Source organism: Cyclopterus lumpus, chromosome 19, assembly GCF_009769545.1.
Source record: "Cyclopterus lumpus isolate fCycLum1 chromosome 19, fCycLum1.pri, whole genome shotgun sequence".
Lineage (NCBI taxonomy): Eukaryota > Metazoa > Chordata > Actinopteri > Perciformes > Cyclopteridae > Cyclopterus > Cyclopterus lumpus.
In genome coordinates, this window is record NC_046984.1 from 1,894,791 (window position 1) to 1,922,146 (window position 27,356).

The 27,356-nt window shown below is 42.8% G+C and overlaps 1 protein-coding gene across 7 annotated transcripts; it reads left to right on the forward strand.

Moving 5' to 3' along the window:
* The first annotated feature begins 279 nt into the window (after positions 1-279).
* Positions 280-27,143, forward strand: LOC117748600 (V-type proton ATPase 116 kDa subunit a-like). Of its 7 annotated transcripts, none has more exons than XM_034558512.1 (21): positions 280-396; positions 563-641; positions 1,197-1,294; positions 2,009-2,137; positions 2,246-2,328; positions 2,790-2,916; positions 3,068-3,150; positions 3,277-3,370; positions 4,211-4,423; positions 6,368-6,518; positions 6,738-6,877; positions 7,002-7,165; positions 7,668-7,758; positions 8,220-8,338; positions 9,335-9,551; positions 10,581-10,688; positions 11,812-12,012; positions 14,009-14,026; positions 16,114-16,231; positions 16,569-16,740; positions 27,050-27,143. In XM_034558512.1, the coding sequence occupies exons 1-21, from the start codon at positions 280-282 to the stop codon at positions 27,141-27,143; spliced, it is 2,616 nt and encodes an 871-aa protein (XP_034414403.1). The 7 variants fall into 7 exon arrangements, with proteins under 7 accessions (XP_034414403.1, XP_034414405.1, XP_034414404.1 ...); XM_034558514.1 differs by having other exon boundaries at positions 11,905-12,012; XM_034558513.1 differs by lacking the exon at positions 14,009-14,026 and having other exon boundaries at positions 11,905-12,012.
* Positions 27,144-27,356: the final 213 nt, after the last annotated feature.

The window sequence follows — 27,356 nt, forward strand, 5'->3', positions numbered from 1 at the left end:
ATACGTCATTTGGCGAGCCCAAACACAATGTAGTGCAGCGTAGTACGATGGTGAGGTACTGTGTACAGGATGTTATTCTGCTCACCCTCACTGCTCTGTTGTCCCACTGTACTATACTGTACTGTATTATAGTATAGTTGTTGTAACAGTACAGTATATTGTTCTAGCACATATTCAATAATAGGGAAAAGAAAGATTGATGTAATAGTTGTACGTCTCTCCCTGTCACATAGGTGCGGTGTTTCTTCATTCTAGCTGTGGTGAAGCGTGGTTCTCGTCATGGGGGAACTGTTCAGGAGCGAGGAGATGACCCTGGCCCAGCTCTTTCTCCAGTCTGAGGCAGCCTACTGCTGCGTCAGTGAGCTGGGAGAACTGGGCATGGTCCAGTTTAGAGATGTGAGTATTCATGTGTCTTTTTGACGGTGGGAGAGCTCCTCCCAAAGGCAATAATAATAATAATAATCCCATGAAAGCATGAAAACATGAGAAGCTACAGAAGACTTGTGGTGTTTGAGTTTTGGCTATATTTCCATAATTGTCTATTTTCTTTCTTCACCCGCAGCTGAATCCAGACGTAAACGTGTTCCAGCGCAAGTTTGTGAATGAAGTGAGGAGATGTGAGGAGATGGACAGGAAACTGAGTAAGTTTATGAGAAAATTAACAATCAGGCCGAAAGCACAGCGTAGTCCCTATAAGATGAGATAAGATGAGGTAATCCTTTCTTAGTTCCACCGCTGGGAAATTTGCAGTATAATAGCAACAAAGTGGATAGTGCAACAAGAGACATCTGTAAAAACAAGTATAATAAATAAGTAACCAAACAGTAAAGATATAATAAATATGTAATCCTTAAAAAACACTAACAAAAATAAAACGCAATACACTCGGACTGGTTCACATTATTGCACATATAAAGTAGGAAATATGAAGTGTTGACCAGTGGTATACATTGATATTGATATTGTACATTAATGAATCAAGTTGTTTTGCTATGTGCTGTCTATTAGGAGCAGTGTTGATTCATATGGTTCAGTCCTGCTTAACCTTCTGATGAAACCTGTGACGCATTTCAAAATAACAGAGTTGTCAGTGAGAACACTATGACACTTTTTCTTCATTTCATCTGAATAAATATATATAAAGGACTTTTTTTCACTGGTACAATATTGAATCGTGGCTCCTCCCTGCTGAACAGGGTTTGTGGAGAAGGAGATCAAGAAAGCGATTATCCCAACCGTTGACACTGGAGAAAATCCAGAGGTGCCTTTTCCCAGGGACATGATCGACCTAGAGGTAATCAGCCTGCCGTCTGTCATCATCATCACTCATCATCTGATTATTATTTTTGAGAGATAAATTGATACACTTGTCATATTCCATAAACACCCAAGTTGTGATTGGTCAGTGGCTCTACGCTTTAAACTATGATGCTCTAAGTTCCCTTTTAGCGTCAGGTTTGGACTACGGGACGGCCTTATTAGTAATATACTTCTGACGTAGGTTTACTATCTTTTTAGGGTTACTTAAGCAGCAAAACCTGTTGGTTAGGCTCAGCAAAAGAATGTGTTTTGGTTTCAAATGAGTATGTTTATTATGCCAAATAATTACGCTTCTTCTAACTGGAAAACAAACTAAAATGAATATCTGTGTCCTGGGGGGAAATCCTTTATTTGTTGGACCCCTCCAACCCACCCTCCCTTTAATTCCAAGTTGGATTTTGCTGAATTGTGAGTTGTATGTACTCAGAATCAGCTCTATTGGCTAAGTATTTGTGCACATACTGGACACACAGTTCCAGTAGAAACACAAGTATTTCTGTACATCTTGGACAAGAATACAAGTAGTGCAGAGAAAATGAGCATCGTATGGACACACATAAGGCATATGGTTGTGTACAGCGTGTGTGCATGTATACATGTCTATACACAATGTGCAAGATGCATATTTGACAGTGACGATGTGCACATGTGTGTATTTTGTATTTACACTGTTGATTGTGACCGACAGGCCACCTTTGAGAAGCTGGAGAATGAGCTGAAGGAAATCAACACCAACCAGGAGGCCCTGAAGAAGAACTTCCTGGAGTTGACGGAGCTCAAGCACATCCTCCGTCGCACACAGCAGTTCTTTGATGAGGTTTTGATTGTTTCTCCCTCTCAGACGTGCACACACACACACACACACACACACACACGATAACTGATGGAAACTAAATATCTGGAGTATCTATTAATGTCTTTGTAGATGGAGGATCCCAACCTGCTGGAGGAGTCATCGTCCCTGATGGAGGGCAGTGAGGGGGGCCGTGGGGCCCCGCTCAGACTGGGGTAAAGCTCGACGACGTCTTGGCAAATAGTCATATGATTTGCACAAGACACGTTGCACTTGAATACATATTTTGGTGTCAAAAGTTATATCCATAGAAACATTTTAATTTAACTTGTTTATTGTGCATTTTGTCTCTTTTCTGGCAAATAAATTACACTTAAAATACGAGTGTAAGAAGACGATAACCATAACTGTGTAGACACAATAACTAATTACTGATTACACCTGTGTTCACCCTGCAATGGCGTGTCAACATGGCTGCTTGGAAAAGGACCTATAGCTACAGTATCTAAGTTAGCTAGTTAGCAAGCCTGCTCACCAAGGAGGATTAATGCTGATTAAAGCTGTCATTACCATTCATGCATCAGCTCTCTGTGCCACTCAAAAGGCTGACTCTGTCCACACTGTGGTCCTGTTTTCTTTGTCCACACTGAGCGCTCGTCTGTTTTGGTCTGCACAGCTTTGTGGCCGGAGTGATCGGCAGGGAGAGGATCCCGACCTTCGAGAGGATGCTGTGGAGAGTGTGTCGCGGTAACGTCTTCCTGAGGAAGGCAGAGATTGAGGACCCTCTGGAGGACCCCGCCACGGTCAGCACAAATAATATACAATCGTAGAGACAAAGGACAAAGAAGCACACAAAATGCCATACAGTGTCATAATTGATATTTTTACTTATATTAGAAACAGACACCCGGTGAGTTGTGTACGTTTTTTAAAAGCGCCTTTTCTTTTCAACAGGGAGACCAAGTCCACAAATCTGTGTTCATTATCTTCTTCCAAGGTGACCAGCTGAAGAACAGGGTGAAGAAGATCTGTGAGGGGTGGGTGTTATAGAGGAACATGTCTTTTCTCATCTTATCTCCACCAGATGGTTTAGGCTTGTGTGGTTATCGTTAAGTTTAAATATGACCATGTAGTTGACGCTGTTTGTGGGTGATGTTTCCCAGGTTCCGTGCCTCCCTCTACCCATGTCCAGAGACCCCACTGGAGAGGAAGGAGATGCTGGCTGGAGTCAACAGCCGCATCGACGACCTCCAGATGGTACGCTTGTCTCTTGATCATCACACACAGAAATAAGCCAAAAGGTTTAAAATGTGAACAAAAAACAAGTAACGTGAGAGTTGGGTGACCTTGGAGTAAAGCCTGCTTCTAGTTTAATACACATTATCATCAGCAGTGCAGTTCTTTTTTTATTTAATAATTCTTTTAAATGGGACTTTGAACACTTTGTTATACCGCTGCTCACTAAACAATAAGAAATCGGTCAAAAACGTTGCACAACAGGATGTCTGTGTTCAGCTTTCCTTTTGAAAATGTATCTTCCGATCCAACCACAAAAGCCCTCGTCGTGTAGACGGCTGTTTTCTTGTGCATTAGTTCTTATCTGTGAGGGACTTTTGTCCTGCCTCAAAGTGTTGTGTTTCCCTAAAGTTTGCCCTTATTCAGCCTGGAAAAAGAAGCCCTGGTTCTGCTCGAGAGGGCTGCTCTGGTCTCAGCCTGCCAATCAAACACAATGCTTTACACGCCACTACTAAAGAGCCTTTTACTCAGGAGATCTGATTCCTGTCTATTAACAGGACCTGAGTCTTGGAGCCAGCACAGTAACATCAATCAAACTCTACCATTCGTCAACATGTTTACTTCACAAATCCTGCACATTCCTAATTGTTCATATCACAAAAACATGACAATACGCAACACACACAGATGGAACATAAATGGAAAGTAGAGAAATAGCTTTCAGTTCAATAATAAAAAATTACAAATAAAATATATTCAAATAAAATAGTTTCCAGACCAGTGGTCTTTGTGCCAAATATCCTGTGTTGTCTGGACCAGAATCTGCAGTCTCAAACAAATCTCCCCACGTTGCTGCTGTAGGTGCTGAACCAGACTGAGGACCACCGTCAGCGAGTGCTGCAGGCCGCCTCCAAGACCATGCGGGTGTGGTTCATCAAGGTGAGGAAGATGAAGGCCATCTACCACACGCTCAACCTGTGCAACATCGACGTCACCCAGAAGTGTCTGATCGCTGAGGTGTGGTGTCCCGTCTCGGACCTGGACTCCATCCAGTTTGCTCTTCGCAGAGGGACGGTGAGTTTGCTCTTCGGTCGCAAGTTTCTCTTTTTTTGTTCCTCACACATTGCATTGAAGTCATGGGAAACCATTACAAATGTGTTTCTCTCCACTGAAAGCTCTCTGTGGCTCTGCTTCCTGTTCTTCCTGAGCTATATTGGACTAAATGCTGCTAGACAGAGCAATATTATGATACTAGTATTGGCTTTTCTTATTCTATGATGAAACAAAGTAAATATTGTTTTGGTTATATGGATAGTAGCAGTTCATAAGCAGGTCCAGCAGCGCTGTAAAATAACAGGAATAAGGTTGCTGCTGGATAAATATCAGAATATAGACAGAACATCTCTGCCAGTGTTGAGCTGTGTTACAGTCTCCTCCCCTTTTGTGTAAAATAATTCTGATGATACGACATCCCATAGTGTGAAAAACCACTCAAACTGGAGCGGAAAGCAATCGGCGCCAGAATAGTCAACCCCAGGGCGGAGATGCCTGTTGCTAGCTAAAAACTTTCATCATACAGAAATATAGTTAGCCTAATATTGCTGATGCGTCACGTTTTATTGCCTGTATCCTCAGTCGTGGGTTCTTTGCCCCGTTGGGAGTGTATCACACCACACAGCAGCTTTCAGGCATTTCTCCGTTGTTCGCCAGCAGACAGAAGTGACGAGGAGGAACCTTCACACGATACCAAGTCAATGGAGAGCCCCGTCAGGTGTGGCCGCCATTTAAGCCTCAATCTTCTGAGTGGTGTTTTCTGGCATCGATAATGGTGGCAAACATCATACAGTTTGGATTATGAATGATGTTACAAGCATTTCCCCTTTCTTAAGAAGTCCAACAGTTAGTGGTTTAAGCTGTCTGTCCTTTTACCACATTCAACATTTTTGAAGACCCACAGTGTTGTTGAAGGTTCAGAGCGTATCTGTTGCCTCCACACGGCTCTAAACATAGAGACTCTGAGTTAGCAGCTAACGGTACTAACAGTGGAAACCACAGCAGCAGGTAACCTGGGGGGTAACCAGCCCCAGGTTACCCCCCCAATGACGCTGCTGGAGGGGTGGGTCGCTCTCTGCTACCAGGCCTCTGATTGGCTTACTCTGATATTCCTGACCTAAACCTAACCAATCTCCCTCATGCCTAAACCCAACCAACCCACCCAACGTAGACAACAGGTACTAGCCAATCAGAGCCAGAGTGCGGAGGTTCATGCCTCCGCCAAAGCAGGATTTATAATTTAGTGGCCGGGGACTCACATGCGCTAACATGCACACTCTGTGTAAACAGAGCACAGAGAATCTGGGATAACAACACATCTGACGTTTTCACTCTCTGAATCCTGTAGATAGAACCTCTAAGTGTGTATTAAACTCAGAAAGTGGAAGCTAGAAAGCCTTGTTCAGCAACATAATCTGCACATATGAACACCACGTTTATGATTTCTTTTCAAACTACACCCCGGTCGCATGCCTTCACCACCACTAAGATAAAGGAGGATTTGTGTTCTAGTGTTGGTCGTTTCCTTTAGCCACTTCTTAGCAACCACCTTTTTTCAGACACGTAAAAGCTTCAAAATGCACGAGGGGATGGCATACAACAACACTTAAAAATCAGTTCAGTTTGTGTTAACCACAGAAAAACTCATTTCTGGGTTTTAGGAGACTTTACTGGAGCACTTTTTTTAAAGTGCACATAATAATAATAGTTCCTGCGCACTAAACTGTAATATGATCAACCAATCAAATTACAGTAGCAACATTGCCAGTCGGTACAAATGCATCTCCATTGGAGAACAATATTGGTCGGTATCATTGCAGAAAGATGTAAAGTCAAATTACAAGCAGCAAAGCCAAAACAAACACCAAACATGTATAGCGTATACATTTGAGTTGAAACTTGATAATAATAATAAAAGTCATGCGGTTGTGTGGAGGTGACTGAAATTGGGGCTTTATTTGACAGGAGAGGAGCGGCTCGACGGTGCCGTCCATTCTCAACAGGATGCAGACAAAGCAGACTCCACCTACCTTCAATAAGACCAACAAGTTCACGTCAGGCTTCCAGAACATCGTGGACGCCTACGGCATCGGGAACTACCGGGAGATCAATCCAGGTCAGGTTTTTGCCTCGTAATATTGGTGTTCTATTTGAAAGTATTATCATAAAAAATATATATATTTAGTGTGTAAAGGACTTTACACGCAACATATAATCATCTCTCACTTTCCTCACATAGATGATGCAGACAAAAATAACATTTCATATTGTTCATAATATTTTCATATTTCAGCCATTTTGTGTGATTCCTATAATATGATTTTTCCCGTTCCAGCTCCGTACACCATCATTACGTTCCCCTTCCTGTTTGCGGTGATGTTTGGCGACATGGGTCACGGCGCGCTGATGACCTGTGCTGCCCTCTACCTGGTCATCCGAGAGAGTCGCCTCGTGGCCCAGAAGAGTGACAACGAGGTACATTGAAACATCAACGTGCATAGAAATACTGAGTATAATAATAGGGTCATGAGAAGCTTTACAGTTCGGCCTCGCAGGACAGACACATACCATATTTCTGAGCTGTTATGTGTGTCTGTAGATGTTCAACATGGTGTTTGCTGGTCGCTATATCATCCTGCTGATGGGGATCTTCTCCATGTACACCGGAATCATTTACAACGACTGCTTCTCCAAGTCGCTCAACATGTTCGGCTCTGGGTGGAGCGTCAGGCCCATGTTTAGCCCCAAAGGAGCCAACTGGACGTAAGTCAGCTGTCTGAGATGACCCACATCTTTGAATGATTTTTGTTTTAGGTTTACTACATACAAGATAGATGAAGTTCAGCACCACGCCTACGTTTATGTAAATATTTTCCAATGCAATTTGTCAAATATCAAAGGAATAGTTCAACATTTTGGGTAATGCGTATGTTCGGTTTCTGTCTGAGAGCGCGACGAGAAGATGAATCACAAAAAAACCTGCGCTCACTGATGTGCCCACGAACCTGCACTGTAGCCAGAGAAACGGAGAACTGGGTTCATGGATAAACTTTTATTTCTCAAGAAATAACGCACTGATTTGGGTATTAAGTTGTTCTAGTGCGCTCCGTCGAAAAGACTCTCAAGGCCACACTGGCAACTAACTGCGTCATCGCACTACGATACTTGATGTTGTCGATTCATGTTTCTAAAATGTATTGCTGGTGGTTTTATATAACCTGCTTCCTTTCAAAACATGGATTCATGTCCTGTGGATCTGTCCTAGGTTTGAGACACTTGATTCCAATAAAGTTCTGCAGTTGGACCCAGCTGTTCCTGGTGTGTTCAACGGGCCTTATCCACTCGGAATTGACCCGGTAAACTATGTACACTCACTCACTAGAAAAACTAAAATGGGTAGATAGTTGTTTCTCTGGTTAGAATCACAGCTGGATATATCTTCTACCTCTGTCGTAGAGCTTCATTGTTGTCCAAACTGATTAAAAAACACATCTATCTAGATAGATAGATAGATAGATGCAACATATGCACTACTTCACTCCTGTTTGAGTAACGTGTTTACAAGCTACAGTGCCCAGCTGTCTTAGGAAATTCTAAAATGGCAAATTAAACTGTATATCTGAGAGCTGTTTTTAAATATCAGCATTGTCTGTATGAACCAGTTGGCTGAGTCACCAAAATAATGAACTCAAAGGAGCAAATAATATAAGGGTAGCAATATATTTGGTTTACGTTAGTGCACCTTCATGCAACATTTTAAAAACGGCTCATGAACAGCCTCGGTTGTCAAACATTTCACCTTGTGTGATCTCTGCAGATCTGGAACGTTGCCACCAACAAGCTGACCTTCCTCAACTCCTTCAAGATGAAGATGTCCGTGATCCTGGGCGTCATCCACATGCTGTTTGGAGTGTCTCTCAGTCTCTTCAACCACCTGTACGTAGGTCACTCAGCAACAATGCAGGAAGTGAACACCTTTCCCTTTTCACTCCCGTTCTCCACAGGCTTACAGCAAACGGCCACCACAGGCAGAAGGGTCCGTGCTGGAGTTGGATGGCCACACTCAAGGGTGTGGCATAAGGCCTGCGAAAGGGGCCACATGCATTGAAATTAATGAAAATACTGGGCACACTTCTGGCCACTGTTTTGCTGAGTTGTTTGCACAGAAAGTGATGGAAGTAGCGGTGAGAAGAATGAAAAAAGAAAGCTTGAGAGACAAGTTCAAACCCAGGAAAGTCAGTCTGTTACAAAAAGCCATTTCAGGACGATCTGACTACGTCCTAAAACTACTCTGAAATGCCATTGATTGGCATGCAATTGGTACATAAACGTGTTCTGTTTATAATACGTCATGGTTTGAGCATGAATGTTCACAGGTTTTTAACATATAGCCAATATCTAAATTGTCAAAAATGTGTACCAGTGGTATAAAACAAGCAGATCATTTTCTTGAATTTTCTCCCTCCAGCTTTGGGCTGAATATGTTTAATTTTCAAATCTGACTTCCCATTACTAAATAATTCCAGTAATTCTTACAATTGTTAAGTGTTTGTTTACCTTGATACACAGATAGGGGACATTGATTGAACATAGGGACGGAGGAGGACAGGAGACCTCAGGGAGGGACATATGAGGAGGCAAGGAGAGGAAAGTATCGAGGCAGGAGAGGAGAGGCCAGAGCTTCAGAAAGACATTCAAGCCTTGTTTGTTTCAAGTTTTGAAACATTTGTTTTCACAGCACTTTTCTTATGTCCATATTGCCCCCAAAGATAACAATATTATTTCCATCTGAATGGACACAATAACACTGATGAAGTATGTTGAAGCCATTATTTTCACTGCAGAAGGATTCTCCATCGCCGACATACAGCAGCAGCGCTGTTATAAAATGTGCTTTGTTTGTGTCGGTGACTGAATGTCGCTGCACCGCAGGTACTTCAAGAAGCCGCTGAACATCTTCCTGGGCTTCATCCCCGAGATCGTCTTCATGACCAGCCTGTTCGGCTACCTCGCCCTGCTGGTCTTCTACAAGTGGACGGCCTATGACGCCTTCACCTCCAAGGACGCGCCCAGCCTGCTCATCCACTTCATCAACATGTGTCTCTTCAACTACAGCGACCCCACCAGCAAGCCCCTCTACAGGGGACAGGTGCTTCCCCCCCCCCTTCTGCCTCTCCCAGCCTCCTGCCCTCGCTCATGCATTAGTGTGGTTGAACCCTGGTATTGAGGTGTACAGCAGCTCATAGTGAACAATAATAACAGTATATATAATACATAGTAATTAACTATATATCATATAGTTGTAGTGATACCAGTATCCGGAATTGATGATGGAAGTAGCTAACGAGGGAGGCGTCTCTCTTCTGTCTGAGAGGAACACTGGAAAATATCACCAGTAAAACATTATTGGTATTTTGACACAACTTTTTCTAACTACTGTAGGATCCTTTACTCTGCTAGCCAGATATACAGTGTAGCCACAAAGTATCAGGACAGTAATGTGTTATGGCTCATTGGGTGTTTGGCTCTACTCCAACCCCAGTCTACCTAGTTTGGTCTACGTTTTGAATCTCACTTGCCAGGTCGAGAGCCAACTGTTGTTTTAGCTTGTTTACCCACAGCAGCTCGGACCGTTTCAGGTTGTTGTGACTGTTGAGCCGTCACACGCTCATCTGGCTTATGATACCAAAACAAAAACACGTGGTGTGTTCAGCGAGCTCAACCAACCCTGCTATGGCTGTTATGGGATATGTGACGGCGGTTCTCGATATGATTGGTTTGAAATAGTTTTGTTCCTGCAGTGTGATTGATTTGATTGGGTTGATAACAACTGACAATAACATGCAATGTCAATGTGCAAGTTTCAAGGGGGCCGTGTGCTATGAGAGCTGGAATAACAGCTAGTTAGAATAAACCCTGAGTCATCCTTTTCTCTTGGTTTCCACATTAATCAGATCAATCTATTATGTTCTTCGATCAGCATATTCCTATTGTTAGATTAAAACTACAAATGGCTGTAACGAAAGCAAAGGACAGCTTGTATTTGATCGAACAGGAGAAAAGAAGTGGCAACGGTGTGAGGGAGGCCTGAGTGAGGCCTATTCAGGGAATTAGTGTCTTCTGCTCACTGCTGCACATCACCAACACCCTGTTAACCTCTCTCTGTTTGAATCTGTAGATGGGGATCCAGATTTTGTTGGTGCTGATTGCCCTTGCATGTGTACCCTGTATGCTGATTGTGAAAACTATGATGCTTCGGCGTCAGCACCTGCGGAAAATGCACCTGGTATGTGGATCTGACCCCACCTATAACCTTACTGCCACCTTTTGATGATGAACATTTATAACCTGTGTTTTTTTTCTCATTCCTATTCTGCCATTCATTTCAATGCACATTGTATTGTGTTATGTGGTTGGTTGTGTTGCCATGAAATATGCTTAAAGCCTGCCTTGGAAACGCTTATATTTTGGTGGGAAATTTGGTAGAAATACTTCACAGACTCAGGGCACCCGAACAGCTGATGATGTACCACTTGTATCCTCTTTTGTCAAGATTGTTTTGACGAGTTCTGGCCAAAATTCTTGATATTAAAACAATGAGAATAACCTGATATGTGAACCCGGAGCTCTCTTTGCTCTCACTGGTTGGCTTAAAGCTCAAAGAATTGTAGTCACATTCGACCAGAGGTCAGTCCCAACTTAAAAAGGTGTTCAAGAGTCTGTTTAGCACCTGTTAATTTTTTTAATAATTTTTTGAGGAAGTGACAGGACAGTGACGGTCTGACATTTCAAACTAAACTAAAGACTTTTTTGTCGTGCATATCATCCACAGCCATTCATAATGTCATGTGACGTTTAATGTTACAACCACGACATACAACCCTGCGCTGCTGCGTTACAGTGGTTAAACAAAGGTTGCAAAGGTTTCCTTTTATTTGGTTGTTGTCTCATTCTCATTGTTGAAAAAAAGGTTGTCTATTGATATTGTTGTGATGCCCTTTATTTAAAGGGTTAACAACCATTGTTGAGGATGGCACAGCGCGTAGTTACTGTATGAGGATGAAGAAGCAGTTCCCAAAAAGCAAATCCAAGTTAGCCACCAGAGCTAGCTAAACTGGATCAGGATGCTGCTGGTCCTGCGATGAGCCAACAGGAAGTGTTTTAGTCATATTTAGTTACAAGCTCTACTTTACAATTGACTTAATTTGTGTTCGTTGAGGTTTAACTCGACCAGTGAGCAGCGTTGTGTGTCACAAGTGGTGTATGTTTTTCATTTTAGAATGGAAGCCTGAACTCACTGTACTGGGTGCCCTGTTTTCCTTTTTTTTTTAAATGAATCAAATGAAGAAGAAAGCGTTCAATCTAAGGCTTGCTTTAATAGACACAGCTTTTGTGGCTTTTGTATCTAGTCCCAGAAGAGGGAAGAAACCCCTGCAGAGAATCTAGAGCAGTCTTTAGAGCAAACAGGCGTGTCCTCATCATGCACCGGGCTCACCCAACAGGGCACGCAGAAGTTCGGAGGGGTGCGGGTGGGCAACGGGCCCACGGAGGATGAGGCTGGCATTGTGGACCATGACCACCTCTCCCAGCACTCAGAGGAAGGAGATGAGGTGAGCTCATGAAATATGTCCGCTCACGTTACTCATTCAAATCCCATCCTCTCCAGGCCTGCGTTTCCTTTGAGTTTAGTAGGATAATGATGCTTCACTGTTACTTCTAGCGTTCTCTGTATGTTACGAATGAAGGAAGTCACTGAAAAAGAAGATATTTATGGTCTGATAAATTACGAATTTAGTTTATCATAGGAATCCCTTTGATAGTTGCTTTACGTGTCACTTTCTGTTTGCCAATACATATGAAATACAACATGAGATCTCTCTCAGCATTGTGCTTTTACCTGCTGTGCCTTTTTGTGTGGACATTAAGATGCAGCACAGTACTCAAACATCAACCCAATTTTGCAATACCTCTGATTCTGATAGATCCTGAATTTAAGATTGCACCTTTATGTATTTTAAATTGTTAATTTGACAGTTTGCTATTACAGAATGTTTCCATGGTGGGGTGGCCACGCGATTCAAACGTCTAAATAGTTTATAGTTGCATTACAATCACTTGTATTTGGCTCACTAACAAATGTGTAGTCTGCTTTATGATCAATCATATTAGTTAAGTGAGAACATGGAGACTAGCGGTGTTGACACAAGGGGGAACTGTGACCACTGCATGAGAGCGCTGCAGAGGGTCGGCCCTTAGCCAGTGGGGCACAGCCGAGACTCAGCTGTAAACAGAGCAGAGAGAAGCCCAGATAACACAGAGGGAGAGGGACTTCGTTCTCTGCTCAGCTAGACGTTACTTCGCCATATCTTACCATGGACAATAGTTGTTTGATGATATATTCATGTTCTGAATATCAAATGACAATCAAATTTAAGTTCAGCGCTGTGACATTCCAGCTTCAGACTGCCGAAAGCTTCCAAGCAAAACACTTCTAAATGTAAAGCTCCTGCTTCAGCTCATTCACCAGCGCCGCTTCACTCCCAGTTGTACCTCCATGTGCCGGAGAGCCAGAGACGAGGACAGTGTGTTTGAAACGTGCAGAGAGAGGCAGCGCAGATAAGAGATGGATTTTCCATTTCAGAAACATAAACAGCGAGGTGATGTTCATGAGAACCGGCGGCTGGAAATTCCAGCCAGATGTTATTTTTCTATGTGTGACTCAGAGGCTCAGTGTCTCTCAGGTCTCCTGCATATTACAACTAAGTTGTTTACGTAGCGATAATATATTACATAAAAGCGTAATAAGACTGCATTCTGAAGCATTTTGCCATGACTTAACAACGGGCTAACGGAATTTAATATTGCATAATGTCAGAGTGGAAAACTTGTTAAATGTTAAAATCCAGATGAATTGATAGATGCTGGTCTCCTCTCTTGTGTTTTCGCTAGCTTTTCTGAATTGTGTACCCTGACACAAACATACACCTTTGAACTTGTAATCGCTGGTCACTGGCAGTGCTGCTCATTTGTAAATGTAAACATTTTCGGATGTCGTTGTGCTGGATAAGATCAGCACCGTAGTGAGCTTTGGAGTTAGAGCTCCAGAAGTGACGGGGTCAAACTCACAAAAACACATTCTGAAGATCAGCTAAGCTTTGTGTAAGGCTTAGACAGTCGGAATTAATCATAAATCTCATAAATCATAAATATGACGAGAGATTATCGTATGAACTAGACAACGGAACCTATTCTTAAGATCCAACCCGACCGGACCAAAGCGGTGCCAAATTAGAGATATGAAACCCTAAGTTTTATTTTGCTTAATTTCATCCATTATTGACTGTTAGCTCACCAGGCTTATGCAAATGATTGGCATGTTTAATATACAGTACATGACACGAGTGGATGCTCGTCACAGTCAGAGAGAGAGAGATGTTTCATTAAATTACATTTACATCACAAATAATCAAAAGGAAACCCAACCTTGGCCCAAACTTCACAGAGCTGTATGCAACAAAATGGAAACCTGAAACGCAACATCTTTATCACGGCCTCTGAAGTAGGATGAATTCTGACACTAACCTTTGACCTTTGCTTACTTTCAAGCACCCAGAGGAAGAGCCGGTAAGAACCTGAGTTTTGGTATCTTCTTCTTTGCATGTCTGGATGTCTAGTGTGATCTGTTTGTGTCTATCGTAGAGTGGGTTGTGGTGGTGGTCTTCCTGTCCTCTGCCAGCTCTGTGACTCCTGTCCATCTCCCAGCCCCAGGCATGTTCATGTGTGTGATTGTCTGTCTGTGAAGAGCCCTGCTACCGATCCTCTCGGCAGTCACTCATTCTTAAAGTGTTGAAAGAACTGCTGAGGTGCAACAGGTCCGTTAGTTTCCGTTTGTGCAGTTTTTCATTGGTAGCAAGTTTCCTCTTGAGTCAAATGTTGAAACAAGTTCAATGCAGTAAGTAGCCTTGAAATTCTTGACATTTAGTTTTAGTACATTACGATTTTTGGCAGATATACTCACAAAAAAAGATTGCTGAGAGACGTAATGACCATTAGAATGAGTCTAAAACAAAGAAAACAGTGGTAACTCTGTTCTCTCGTGGCGCGATTATACGAGACAATGTTTTTGGCTTTTGAGACACTGTCAGATTGGCCGATTATACACTCTCAAGATGAATAGCCACAAGACAGAGACAAGGCAGAGTTAAAGCCACTAGGAGACGAGTCAGAACCCATACACTGTATTCTAAGACGTGGTCGTAGTCACCGAGACGCCACTCTTCGGGTTGTCGGCCTTGAGTTCGGAGTTTGGGCCGTCGCCATCTTGTTTTTCTACAAACAGAAGGGACACGAGATGGTGGAGCTAAATGCAACTTTGTGCGTTCGTGTTGAACTTTGTCCTGGCAAATCAGTGAAAGAAATGTGTGGATGCTAACAGCGTTGTTTTGACTGAGCTGGTAGTTTCATCACTAGTCTGAAGTCCTGTACGTTGTGAATGTACAGTTCTGAACTCACACTCTCTGCTCAGCTGACATGTTCGTCCACAACATTTCTGATCGGAGCCACTGGCCTCTTTTCGACAGGACGGCGTGTTAGCCAGAGTTGTTTTCATTAGCCACTCGTCGGGGACCCTTTGAATGGAAACAATGAGAGCTGCCTGCATGAACTCTATTTCACGGCTCCAAGGACAAAAGAGAAGCATGGAAAGAGGAAACCGGGCCAGCGCAAAGCCAAACCCAACAAGAGCAATAGGCTCCCATGTCACCCCCCTCCCGGCCCACTTCATACAGGAAAGGCAAGTCTTGTTCCAGGAAGGAGAGATCGGAGGAACTCTGTTGGCTTTACAACACACAAACAAGTCCCTGCGCTGTGATCACGCGAGGGTCAAAAAAAAGAAGAAGAATCCATCTCTGCCTTGTCCGAGCGGGGTCAAAGGTCAAAGCAGCCTCTCATTAAGATAATCACGGAATTTCCATTCCAATTCATTTCCGTGGTTCATGCCATGCTGACTGTACAGTTGTTATTGAGGAGCAAAGCTGCTTGATAATCATCTGTGGGTGGGAAATAGAAAGGGTTTGTTTGACACACTTTAGGTGATAAGTTGTGATGCCGTATGTGTCAGTAATGAAACACTGGAAAATGATTCTGTTTAAGTCTCAAAAGAATGTTTTCTGCCCTGTTTGCTAGTGTAGTAAATACAAACTCCTTCAGCTCAGACCGTAGTCAATATTCATGATTAGTCATTTGAGAAAAGCTGCAGACGAAATAATCAATATCCTGGGAGGTCCTTTCCGCCGCTTTCATATGTTAATGTAGATTTCCTTGCCGTAGTTGTTGTGAAACCGGTTGCGTGCGGTTTCCTGTGGCTCTGGAGGCGATTTGTTCACTCTGAGAAGGGACATGAACCAGGTATTTAGCTTCGAGTTTGGATACGAGAAGCACAACCAATTGGGGGTGTGGTTTCTGAAAGTTAGAGGGAGGGTCTAATGAGAGATGCTAGTGCTTGCATTATGGGAAGTGCAGGATTCAGTGTTTTTGGGTGTTTGGATCATTCTTTTCGTATGCTCTGAGACTTTGAGCCCCTGAAAGGTGCTTGATTCCCTGCATGTACACGTGGAGTTATAATAGCTAATATCAGCTCAATGCCTTTACATGTAAAAGGATATACATATAACATAACGGTGTGTGCTAACCATCTTGTCTTTCCACCACAGTTTGACTTTGGGGACGTAGCTGTCCACCAGGCCATCCACACCATAGAGTACTGTCTGGGATGCATCTCTAACACGGCCTCCTACCTGCGTCTCTGGGCCCTCAGCCTGGCTCATGCACGTGAGTAAAAGTCTGCATACACAACCACACACAAGCACGTGCAGTTTTATGATGCACATTATGTCAAATATTATTTTTTAAAAGGTGGCGAAAAAGACCCTTTTATATTTGCCTATATAGAATAGACCCAGCAATGAGTCAGCCTTTTTGCACATCCCTATTTTTTAGAATGGGTAGGCGAAACCAGTGCCATGTTAACTTCCGCCTTGGCTTACAAAAATACTTCAACCCTGCAACACATAGATACATCGATTCGATAACGGTGAACTCAAAGATACTTGACATATGAAAACCCTGCTGTTGCCATAACTGTCTGTGTGTGTCTGTGTGCGTGTAGAGCTGTCAGAGGTGCTCTGGACCATGGTGATGCACCTGGGTCTGTCCTCCCGGAGTGGCGGCGGGTTCTTCGGCCTGTCTATCATCTTCGCGGCCTTTGCCACCCTCACTGTTGCCATCCTGCTCATCATGGAGGGGCTGTCAGCCTTCCTGCACGCCCTGCGTCTGCACTGGTTAGACACACACACACACACACACTCACTCACTCATGATATGTATATATATGAAATACCCACACACATACAGCCTACATGCGTGCTATTAAATGCATTATATATGTGTGTATTTGCAAGATGTGCACATGCTCACACTCACATGCACCGAACGCATGCAGAAGGTCTCTCACATGCCTACTAAATGAATACCATATTAATAGAAAACATACACACACTCTCATTGCTCACTTGGACCAAGCATCTCCAAGGCCAAAGCTGCTGTTATTCACTTTTACATGCACACACGAGGAATGCTATCAAAATGAAACATTCCAGACCCAGAGTGGTTTACCAAACTATGAGCGCACAGGCCTCCAGATAACCTCCCACCCTGCAGCTCCATCGCCTCCTGGCACCACCTCCACCCTGCTGATCCAGCCTGCACCAAAGTAAACTACACTGACACGCAGGCATTGTTAGAGCCATGCAGTAATTATACTTCATACTGTATATATGTATTAACAGATGTCAGGAGTCATTTGAACCAGCTGTGATCATGAATCCTATTAATTAGCACATTCTTTTCACAGTAACAACGTTTTCAGATGTGGACACCGGTGTAGTACCGCTAATCACTCCATGAGGAGGAGTTGTTGTGAGAGTGATGGATGATACATGTTCAGTATCTCAAGAGGGAAACATCCCTTTTAGTACAAAGCTCATTATTGTATGAATCCAGTGGTTAACAAGCCCAGGGGTCAGATACTTTTATGTATCGGGTTAAAAAAGGTAGCCGCACACTATGAGGAAGAGGGACTCGAAAGGCTTGGCCCATCAAAAAAGTTAAATTAACTACATTTATATTTCTCACGACACTCTACTGTCATTTATCTTAACAGTACCTTATCGTATATATTGGATTTCAGTATGTGATGGTAGAATAAATGGTTTTTATGGTAAACACATTCACTCATATAAAATACAACATTACTGAAGTATATTACTTCATCCTCATTCATTTATACAGCTGACTTTGTAAGACAAGTAATATTCAGAACATTTGCATTCCAAAACTAAAGAGGTACTGCATGTTTAAAAGAAAAATAAATAATTACACATGCAGAGAGTGTGTTTGAACATACACAAATCTGCCTTTTACACTTTAGTTTATGTGGGTGAAGGCACTGCAAATGAATAAAATGACAGAATTAGCCAAAGTGCTATTTTTCACAAGTTGTTACAAAAGGCGTCCAAGACACGTGAATGTATTATTCATCCATTGTTTTAATTGGTTACTGAAAGGTCTATAAAGCCTAATTTAAACCTCAGCTGAAAAGCAGTTTAAAGTCATTCAGAACCACAGTCTCCTCTCCACACACCTATGCCACGCCCCGAGCTGCCAGCTGATTGGTCCGCGCTCCGGCGTACCGGACACCAACGCATTACTTTGAAGACACAAATCTCTCATCTGTTTGAACAATGTGGCTGTGGCTCAATGGGTCATCTTTAAACCACAAGGTCGCCAGTTCAATCCCTGGATCCTCAAGTGGAAGTGCTTACAGCAGCCCTCTGCTCCTATTGCTTAGGATGGGTTTTATTTTATTTTTAACACCAGTTCACATATTTCATCAAGTCAGTGATGGAGGTGCTTTGATTTATTGCCTAGTGTTTGGAGTGCTTGTCTGCGTAGTGATCGGAGTAGCTTTAGCGTACTATGTTGCCTGTGCAGTTCAGATGAAAATCATAGAATAGAATGATTTCTAGTGAATTGTAAATGGTGGTAGTGATGCAAGTCAAAGGTAGCAAAGTCACCAAAGGATGAAGAATCATTGTCTGAGGACTCGAACCGTGACTATGAGGAATGAAATCCAGCTCCATGTCTAATGCACACGGCCCAGACGACACAAACTGCTTCTGACATTCCCTTTTACTTACTGAAGTTCAAGCAGTGTTCGGTGCCGGTTTATCACTGCACAAAAAAATACTAATTTGATATATTAGGGTTGAATTAAAGAACTGATCCTATTCAGAGGGCTTGTCTGTTGCCTGGCATTGAAACGTGTACGTCTGTTCTCAGAGACCATCCATTTATCATCATGATTATGAGACTGACAAACAAAGACAGGGAGAGAATATACAGCACGCTTTGGTTGCACAGAGGTATGGTGTTCATGCCTAACTGCTACTCTCCAGGCTGATGGTTGTCAGGAGGTTTAAGTCTGACCTGTCTGTGCGTTGTTCCTGTAAACTAGTGGAAAGTGATCTGACCACCTGGCACATTATGAGCCCAGCTGTCTTTTATCCAGACAGCTTTGTTCTTCCAAGAAACCTACAGTGTGTGTTGTGTAATCCCACCTGTCTGCCTCACACATGGGCAGGCTGCGTGTTCCAGGCTGGAGGTGATGTTGCACTGAGCTTGGTCATGGACCAGACTGTTGTGGAAGCAGCTGAGTTGAACCACAGACAACATTAATACGGTCAGTCGATTGAAAAGCTAAAGATTGGCTCACCCATCAGCAATTCATATCTACAAATCAGAACCTTTATTTATGACGGATTAAACAAGTGGAGGCAACAACAATAACTCGTAATAATACCTCTAGGATATCCTTAGAAGTTGACCACAGCTTTTACATTACATTTCATTTAGTGCCGACTGTGGGTCAGTAGTTAGCAGGTCCGTCCTTCCATCAGAGGATCGGTGGTTCGACCCCCTGCTCTGCTAGCCCTAGTTGATGTGTCCTTGAGCAAGACTATTAACCCTGAATTGCTCCCCGTAGCTGTGTCTATGTGTATGAATGTAAGTCGCTTTGAATAAAAGCGTCAGCTAAATGAAATGTAATACAACAACAATAACTCGTAGTATACTCTAGGATATCCTTAGAAGTTGCCCTCAGCTGCTTTTTATACCATGGCAACAAGTGTACAGGATTGCCACAAACTGTGGCACTAAACCAACATCATTTACAGTGTTGACACTATGTTAAATACGTTTATGTATTGTGTAACAGAGATATCCAGTGAAATGAGAATGTTCACCAGCTAGCCCCGGCTTGTCCTGTCTTGTAATACCACGTGTACCTGGAGAGGGCGACAGTGAGTCAGTGGAGTGTCCAGTCTGTCCTTGGTCCAATGAGAGGACCAAGAAGTAGAGCTGCCCTCCATCACACAACGCACCTTTGAAAACCTCAGAGACAAGCTGTTGTTGGAATTTACTGAGCTGCCTTTAAATTTTCTTTTACATTTTCAGTAATACTAATGCATAATAACTTTATTTATATAGCACTTTTCAGGTTTTAAAGTGCCTTACAAAGACATACAAAAACAAGAGAAATTAACAGATACATTATGACTAGAAATAGAATTGATACAGTAATAATCACACGCGAGGTATGAATTGCTAAAACACAGTAAAAACATGTACATTTAAACGGAAGAATAATCGATTCTAGAGGTAACACATTTTGTCACGAGGCGTTTCTTAAGAGAGGTTTGACAGAAGAAACAGAGCAGGCCTGATTTCACCCAGTACAAACCAATGAGACAGACAGAGTGGAGACATCAGGAAGTATTGAGAGATGGAATAACGGTTACAAAAGAAAATACAAAGAATCGCCAGGCTCATCCTTTAAAAGCTCAAATAGGATTTTTTATCAAAATCAATTTAAAAGATTCTGTATTGGTCCGGTGTAACACTCAAGTTCAAGGCACATGAACAGAATGGAGCCCTAACGCAGTGGTTCTATCTTCTCTCACATTCGTGAATGAATAAGCTTCCAGTGGACCCACAGAAACAGGCAGTGGTTGTACAGGGCGGCTCCAGCGTGTGCGACTGCATGAATGCCGCTTGGTTAATAAAGCAGCAGTATGTCGGCTCAACAGCTCTCCGCTAAGGTTCAAAAGGAGTAGTGGAGTATTTTTCACAGAGGCGAGCGAATGGAAATACTCATGTTCAAAGTGAACAGCGGTCAGAGTGGACGCTCCGCTCTGCTGTCCACTCTTCACACGCACATGCTGATGAGTTATCCACACAAACACACACACGCACACACCTCCACCAGAGTCAGTGGTGTTTGGTGTGTGTGAGGTACAGATGGAGAGGATTTCTCATTTCTTTCCTCTTTTCAAGTGTTGCCCTCTGGCAGGCCAAATATTTGCCACAACTGGGAGACATTCCTGGGCACTCCCTTCGTTTGCAGAGGCCAGGAACCAGCGGGGAACTGAACATCCACTCTTAGTTTCTTCCTCCCTAGTGAAGACAGTTGTCAGGATTTGGGAACTACGATGTCCCAACTGTGGATTTTAAGTTTCCATGTTTTCAAGAAAAAATGAAGTATGGCACTCGGTGCTCACTTTACTGCAGATGAGTCAGAGGATGAAGTGCAGTAGAAACACCTTGAGGTTTGTCTCTCCATCTGTAAGTGGACTGAATCATGTTGAACGTGCACTTTTAACTCTTTTTTACAAAAACAGTGGATACACTCCTAAAAGATTATATTACATGTCATGGCATTTAGCTGACGCTTTTATCCAAGCAAGTACAATTTCTTCAATAACGTTAAACTACAGAGTGCTATCAGTAAGAGACATTTAAGTGCTACTAAAGTGCCAAACTACAAAGTGCTATCGGTAAGGGACATTTAAGTGCTACTAAAGTGCTACTACGGCTCTACCCTCCCTATTCAAAGTATAGTCGAAAAAGATGTGTTTTTAGTTTGCGACGGAAGGTGTAGAGACTTTCTGCTGTCCTGATGTCAATGGGGAGCTCATTCCACCAATGAGGAGCCAGCACAGCAAAACAGTCGTGACTTGATGATTGATGGTATCACAAAGAATGCTGTACTTTAATTTAAAAACCCATCAATCACATTTTGGGGAAATGGGCAGACATGAAACTGTGTTTTAATAAGAGTTGTTGAACTCACGGTCCCTCTCTACTAACGGTTTCTTTCTACTCATGGTTCCTTTCTATTCACGGTCCCTCTCTACTAACGGTTTCTTTCTACTCATGGTTCCTTTCTATTCACGGTCCCTCTCTACTAACGGTTTCTTTCTACTCATGGTTCCTTTCTATTCACGGTCCCTCTCTACTAACGGTTTCTTTCTACTCATGGTTCCTTTCTATTCACGGTCCCTCTCTACTAATGCTTTCTCTCTACTCATGGTTCCTTTCTATTCACGGTTCCTCTCTACTAACGGTTTCTCTCTACTCATGGTTCCTTTCTATTCACGGTCCCTCTCTACTAACGGTTTCTTTCTACTCATGGTTCCTTTCTACTCATGGTTCCTTTCTATTCACGGTTCCTCTCTACTCATGGTTCCTTTCTATTCACGGTTTCTTTCTACTCATGGTTCCTCTCTACTCACGGTTCCTCTCTACTAACGGTTTCTTTCTACTCATGGTTCCTTTCTATTCACGGTTCCTCTCTACACACGGTTCCTTTCTATTCACGGTTCCTCTCTACTAACGGTTTCTTTCTACTCATGGTTCCTTTCTACTCACGGTTCCTCTCTACTAACGGTTTCTTTCTACTCATTGTTCCTTTCTACTCACGGTTCCTCTCTACTAACGGTTTCTTTCTACTCATGGTTCCTTTCTATTCACGGTTCCTCTCTACTCACGGTTCCTTTCTATTCACGGTTCCTCTCTACTCGCGGTTTCTCTCTACTCATGGTTCCTTTCTACTCACGGTCCCTCTCTACTTACAGTTCCTTTCTACTCATGGTTCCTTTCTACTCACGGTCCCTCTCTGCTTACAGTTCTTTTCTACTCATGGTTCCTTTCTACTCACGGTTCCTCTCTACTTACAGTTCCTTTTTACTCATGGTTCCTTTCTATTTGCAGCACTCTGTACTCACGGTTCCTTTCTATTCACGGTTCCTCTCTACTAACGGTTTCTCTCTACTCACGGTTCCTTTCTATTCACGGTTCCTCTCTACTAACGGTTTCTTTCTACTCATGGTTCCTTTCTATTCACGGTTCCTCTCTACTCATGGTTCCTTTCTATTCACGGTTCCTCTCTACTAACAGCTTCTTTCTACTCATGGTTCCTTTCTATTCACGGTTCCTCTCTACTCACGGTTCCTTTCTATTCACGGTTCCTCTCTACTCATGGTTCCTTTCTATTCACGGTTCCTCTCTACTAATGGTTTCTTTCTACTCATGGTTCCTTTCTATTCACGGTTCCTCTCTACTAACGGTTTCTTTCTACTCATGGTTCCTTTCTACTCATGGTTCCTTTCTACTCACGGTTCCTCTCTACTCATGGTTCCTTTCTATTCACGGTTTCTCTCTACTCATGGTTCCTTTCTACTCATGGTTCCTTTCTACTCACGGTTCCTCTCTACTCATGGTTCCTTTCTATTCACGGTTTCTCTCTACTCATGGTTCCTTTCTACTCACGGTCCCTCTGTACTTACAGTTCCTTTCTACTCATGGTTCCTTTCTACTCACAGTCCCTCTCTACTTACAGTTCTTTTCTACTCATGGTTCCTTTCTACTCACGGTTCTTCTCTACTTACAGTTCCTTTTCTACTCATGGTTCCTTTCTACACACGGTCCCTCCCTACTTACAGTTCCTTTTTACTCATGGTTCCTTTCTATTTGCAGTACTCTGTACTCACGGTTCCTCTCTACTCGCGGTTCCTCTCTACATCATTATCAAGGGTTTGAAAAGGCTTGGCGTCATGCTAGCTCGGCACTGAGCATCCAGTCTGCTAGAACATGTGCGTTCCTGCATGTGGAAAGAGTTCCACTTGGATTATTAATAACTTGTTGATAAATGTATTTCGGTCCACTCCATGTGGCCAAGCGGTTGAAATGGCGTTGGCAAAGTACATGATTTATGATTCATTAACCATCAACAAAGTAATTAGTTACAACTAAAGAGTGGCACTTTAACTCGTGCGGTACAGATGTGTTTCGATATCAGCAGCATAACAAGCGCGCTCAGAACCTCAGACCCCAGAAACACATGGAAACAATACTTCTGCTGTAGTGAACCAGTACTCTGTGGTACGTGATGTAGTGAACCAGTACTCTGTGGTATGTGATGTAGTGAACCAGTACTCTGTGGTATGTGATGTAGTGAACCAGTACTCTGTGGTACGTCCTGTAGTGAACCAGTACTCTGTGGTACGTCCTGTAGTGAACCAGTACTCTGTGGTACGTGATGTAGTGAACCAGTACTCTGTGGTACGTGATGTAGTGAACCAGTACTCTGTGGTACGTCCTGTAGTGAACCAGTACTCTGTGGTACGTGATGTAGTGAACCAGTACTCTGTGGTACGTGATGTAGTGAACCAGTACTCTGTGGTACGTGATGTAGTGAACCAGTACTTTGTGGTACATGATGTAGTGAACCAGTACTCTGTGGTACGTGATGTAGTGAACCAGTACTCTGTGGTACGTCCTGTAGTGAACCAGTACTCTGTGGTATGTGATGTAGTGAACCAGTACTCTGTGGTACGTCCTGTAGTGAACCAGTACTCTGTGGTACATGATATAGTGAACCAGTACTCTGTGGTACGTGATGTAGTGAACCAGTACTCTGTGGTACGTGATGTAGTGAACCAGTACTCTGTGGTACGTGATGTAGTGAACCAGTACTCTGTGGTATGTGATGTAGTGAACCAGTACTCTGTGGTACGTCCTGTAGTGAACCAGTACTCTGTGGTACATGATATAGTGAACCAGTACTCTGTGGTACGTGATGTAGTGAACCAGTACTCTGTGGTACGTGATGTAGTGAACCAGTACTCTGTGGTACATGATGTAGTGAACCAGTACTTTGTGGTACATGATGTAGTGAACCAGTACTCTGTGGTACGTGATGTAGAGAACCAGTACTCTGTGGTACGTGATGTAGTGAACCAGTACTCTGTGGTACGTGATGTAGTGAACCAGTACTCTGTGGTACGTCCTGTAGTGAACCAGTACTCTGTGGTACATGATGTAGTGAACTAGTACTTTGTGGTACATGATGTAGTGAACCAGTACTCTGTGGTACGTGATGTAGTGAACCAGTACTTTGTGGTACATGATGTAGTGAACCAGTACTCTGTGGTACATGATGTAGTGAACCAGTACTCTGTGGTATGTCCTGTAGTGAACCAGTACTCTGTGGTACGTCCTGTAGTGAACCAGTACTCTGTGGTACGTCCTGTAGTGAACCAGTACTCTGTGGTACGTCCTGTAGTGAACCAGTACTCTGTGGTACGTCCTGTAATGAACCAGTACTCTGTGGTACGTGATGTAGTGAACTAGTACTCTGTGGTATGTCCTGTATAGTGTGAGTTCTTTATGTCTTTATGTGTGAGACATCTGACAAACAAGGATGATAATGGATCTTTTATTAAAGTCACATATCAGCCTGTCACCGTCACCAGACTATTGTTCTTATTATCATCTTTCATTTTCATACACTATCAGCCATTTTGAGAGGGCTGAGCAGAGAAAAATTCCACTGCTCTGTGGGAGGATTTTACTTTGACGTACTTCATGGAATGTGCCTTGCCTATTAAGAACATCCTGGAACAGCCAAATGCATTTCTATCATCAGAAAGGTAATTCATGATGGTCTGAACTAGAAGGCTACCAAAAAAATGCTTTCTTTTTTATTGTCTACACACAGTGTTTTGTTCTCTTGTCGTCATAGTTACTGACATCATCCATCATACAGCATTGTTCTGGGGACAGCACTGCTGGGCCGTTGGTTGGTCCAATAATTCTGTCTAGAATAAAATATCTAATCGGATGGATTGCTGTCAAATGTGCCTCACTCATTCATGTTCCCCTCAGGTAGAATTCGATTAGCTTTGGCTACAAGGTGATTGACAGGTCGCTAGTAGTTGTCCATGTTCTCGTCCTAGGGCATTAACCCTTTCACAGAGTATTTTCAGTTCATGAAAGTTAACTGTAAACTTTTGTTCTCCTAAAATATCTCCTTCAGTGTTCAGTCGTACTTTCTTTCGACATTCTTGTGTCACTTCCGAAAAGACAAGATGGCGACGGCCAAAATGCAAAACTCGAAGCTTGAAGACTGACCACAAACCAACGGGTGACGTCCCGGTGACCGCATTCACTAATATCTCTAATATAGAGTTCATGCCAAATACCTGCAAAACTCATGGCATCCCCTTAAGCCTCAGCTGAGTGCTAATTCGAACATGTTAGCATGCTAACACGCTAAACTAGGATGGTGAATATGTCCACATGAAAAGTGAAACCCTGCCCACTGTCTCACGACACACACTTGGCCAATTACTGCACTAAGTAGATGAGCCGTGTTTGCATACAGTAATTGTAGACAAGCATTTTGAAGTATCCCCTTCTAAGAAGCTGTATGCTTCCTCAATTAAGCCAACAGAGAGTTGATGATGCCCACGATCAGAATAAAGTGTGACGCAGCAAACATTCATATTGTCTTTGTCTCTCGACAGCATGAAACATGGCCAATACCAACTAAACTGAACTAAAAGAAAGTTTACATTGTGCCATCATCCTGCGACTATATACTGAGTACAAACAACTTACTTACTTGTTCTATGATCCAGATCTCAGCAATTTAATGGAGTTATTAAGCGGGATTTTTCCTTAAATGTGCTATATATTTATTTATCACTTAGCTTCTTCCATAGCTACCACTTAGAAAGGTCAAATGTATTTATATAGCACATTCAAAACAACCACAGTTGACCAAAGTGCTGACAAAAATAGATAAAACAGGATTAAAATACCAAATAAAAAGTAAATAAATAGAAATCTAAATCTAAATAATAAAAGAATTGCAGCACAAAAGAAAATGGAGTCAATGTGTGAAGCTCAACTCAAACCGTAGGCAAACAAGAAGTGTTTCTAAAAGGCAGTTATTTGTAAATAACAAAAGGCCATTATTCAACATTTGGAAAGATTTTTATTATGACTACAAAGCAATATTATTCCTCCCAGTATATGATCAGTATATCCAGAAATCCCATTTTTAATTTTTCTCTAATTTCACTAGATTATAGAATCAATGTATGTATTGATTAGTTAGGTTCTGACCATCAATCAGTGTCGTCCCTCACAAAGTTACCAGAATTAGGCTGTTAAACATCCCAACACCTTTAGTCATGCTATCTGGTGCGGGTGGGGATAAGAAGGGTCCAATGTGTTGGCCAAAGTGGGAAAGATATCAGACTAATACAGGAAGCGGATCTTCCTCACTTCAGCCTGATAACATTCAACAAGAAACACTGACTCGGCCATCCATTTTCATTGTGTGTTGATATATTAAACCATGCCGTTCTCACCACCACTTTCCTCCTGCTTGTCCTCCTCTCTCAGGGTGGAGTTCCAGAACAAGTTCTACACGGGCCAGGGCTTCAAGTTTTTCCCGTTCTCATTTGAGAGCATCCTGGAGGGACGATTTGATGAGTGACCAGCCCCTCCAGCATGAGACAGCGGAGTCCCTTTCCCTTCTCTCTTCTGTGTATGTGTTTGTGTGTGTGTGCATGAGCCCAAGTGAAGCCCTCTGTCGCCCTCTAGTGATCATTTGTGAAACTCGTATTGTGTTTGAGCTATAATGTGGTGCTTGTAGAGGGTTTTTCCAGTGCACACGTGCCAAGCTGTACCCATACTAGAGCTCCTATTG

Excerpts from the sequence above, each read along its gene's own strand:
- LOC117748600 (XM_034558512.1), top strand. The coding sequence starts at position 280 with ATGGGGGAACTGTTCAGGAGCGAGGAGATGACCCTGGCCCAGCTCTTT. Across the intron at positions 642-1,196 it reads GGAGATGGACAGGAAACTGA|GGTTTGTGGAGAAGGAGATC; the intron begins GTAAGTTTATGA and ends CCTGCTGAACAG. Across the intron at positions 10,689-11,811 it reads ACCTGCGGAAAATGCACCTG|TCCCAGAAGAGGGAAGAAAC; the intron begins GTATGTGGATCT and ends TTTTGTATCTAG.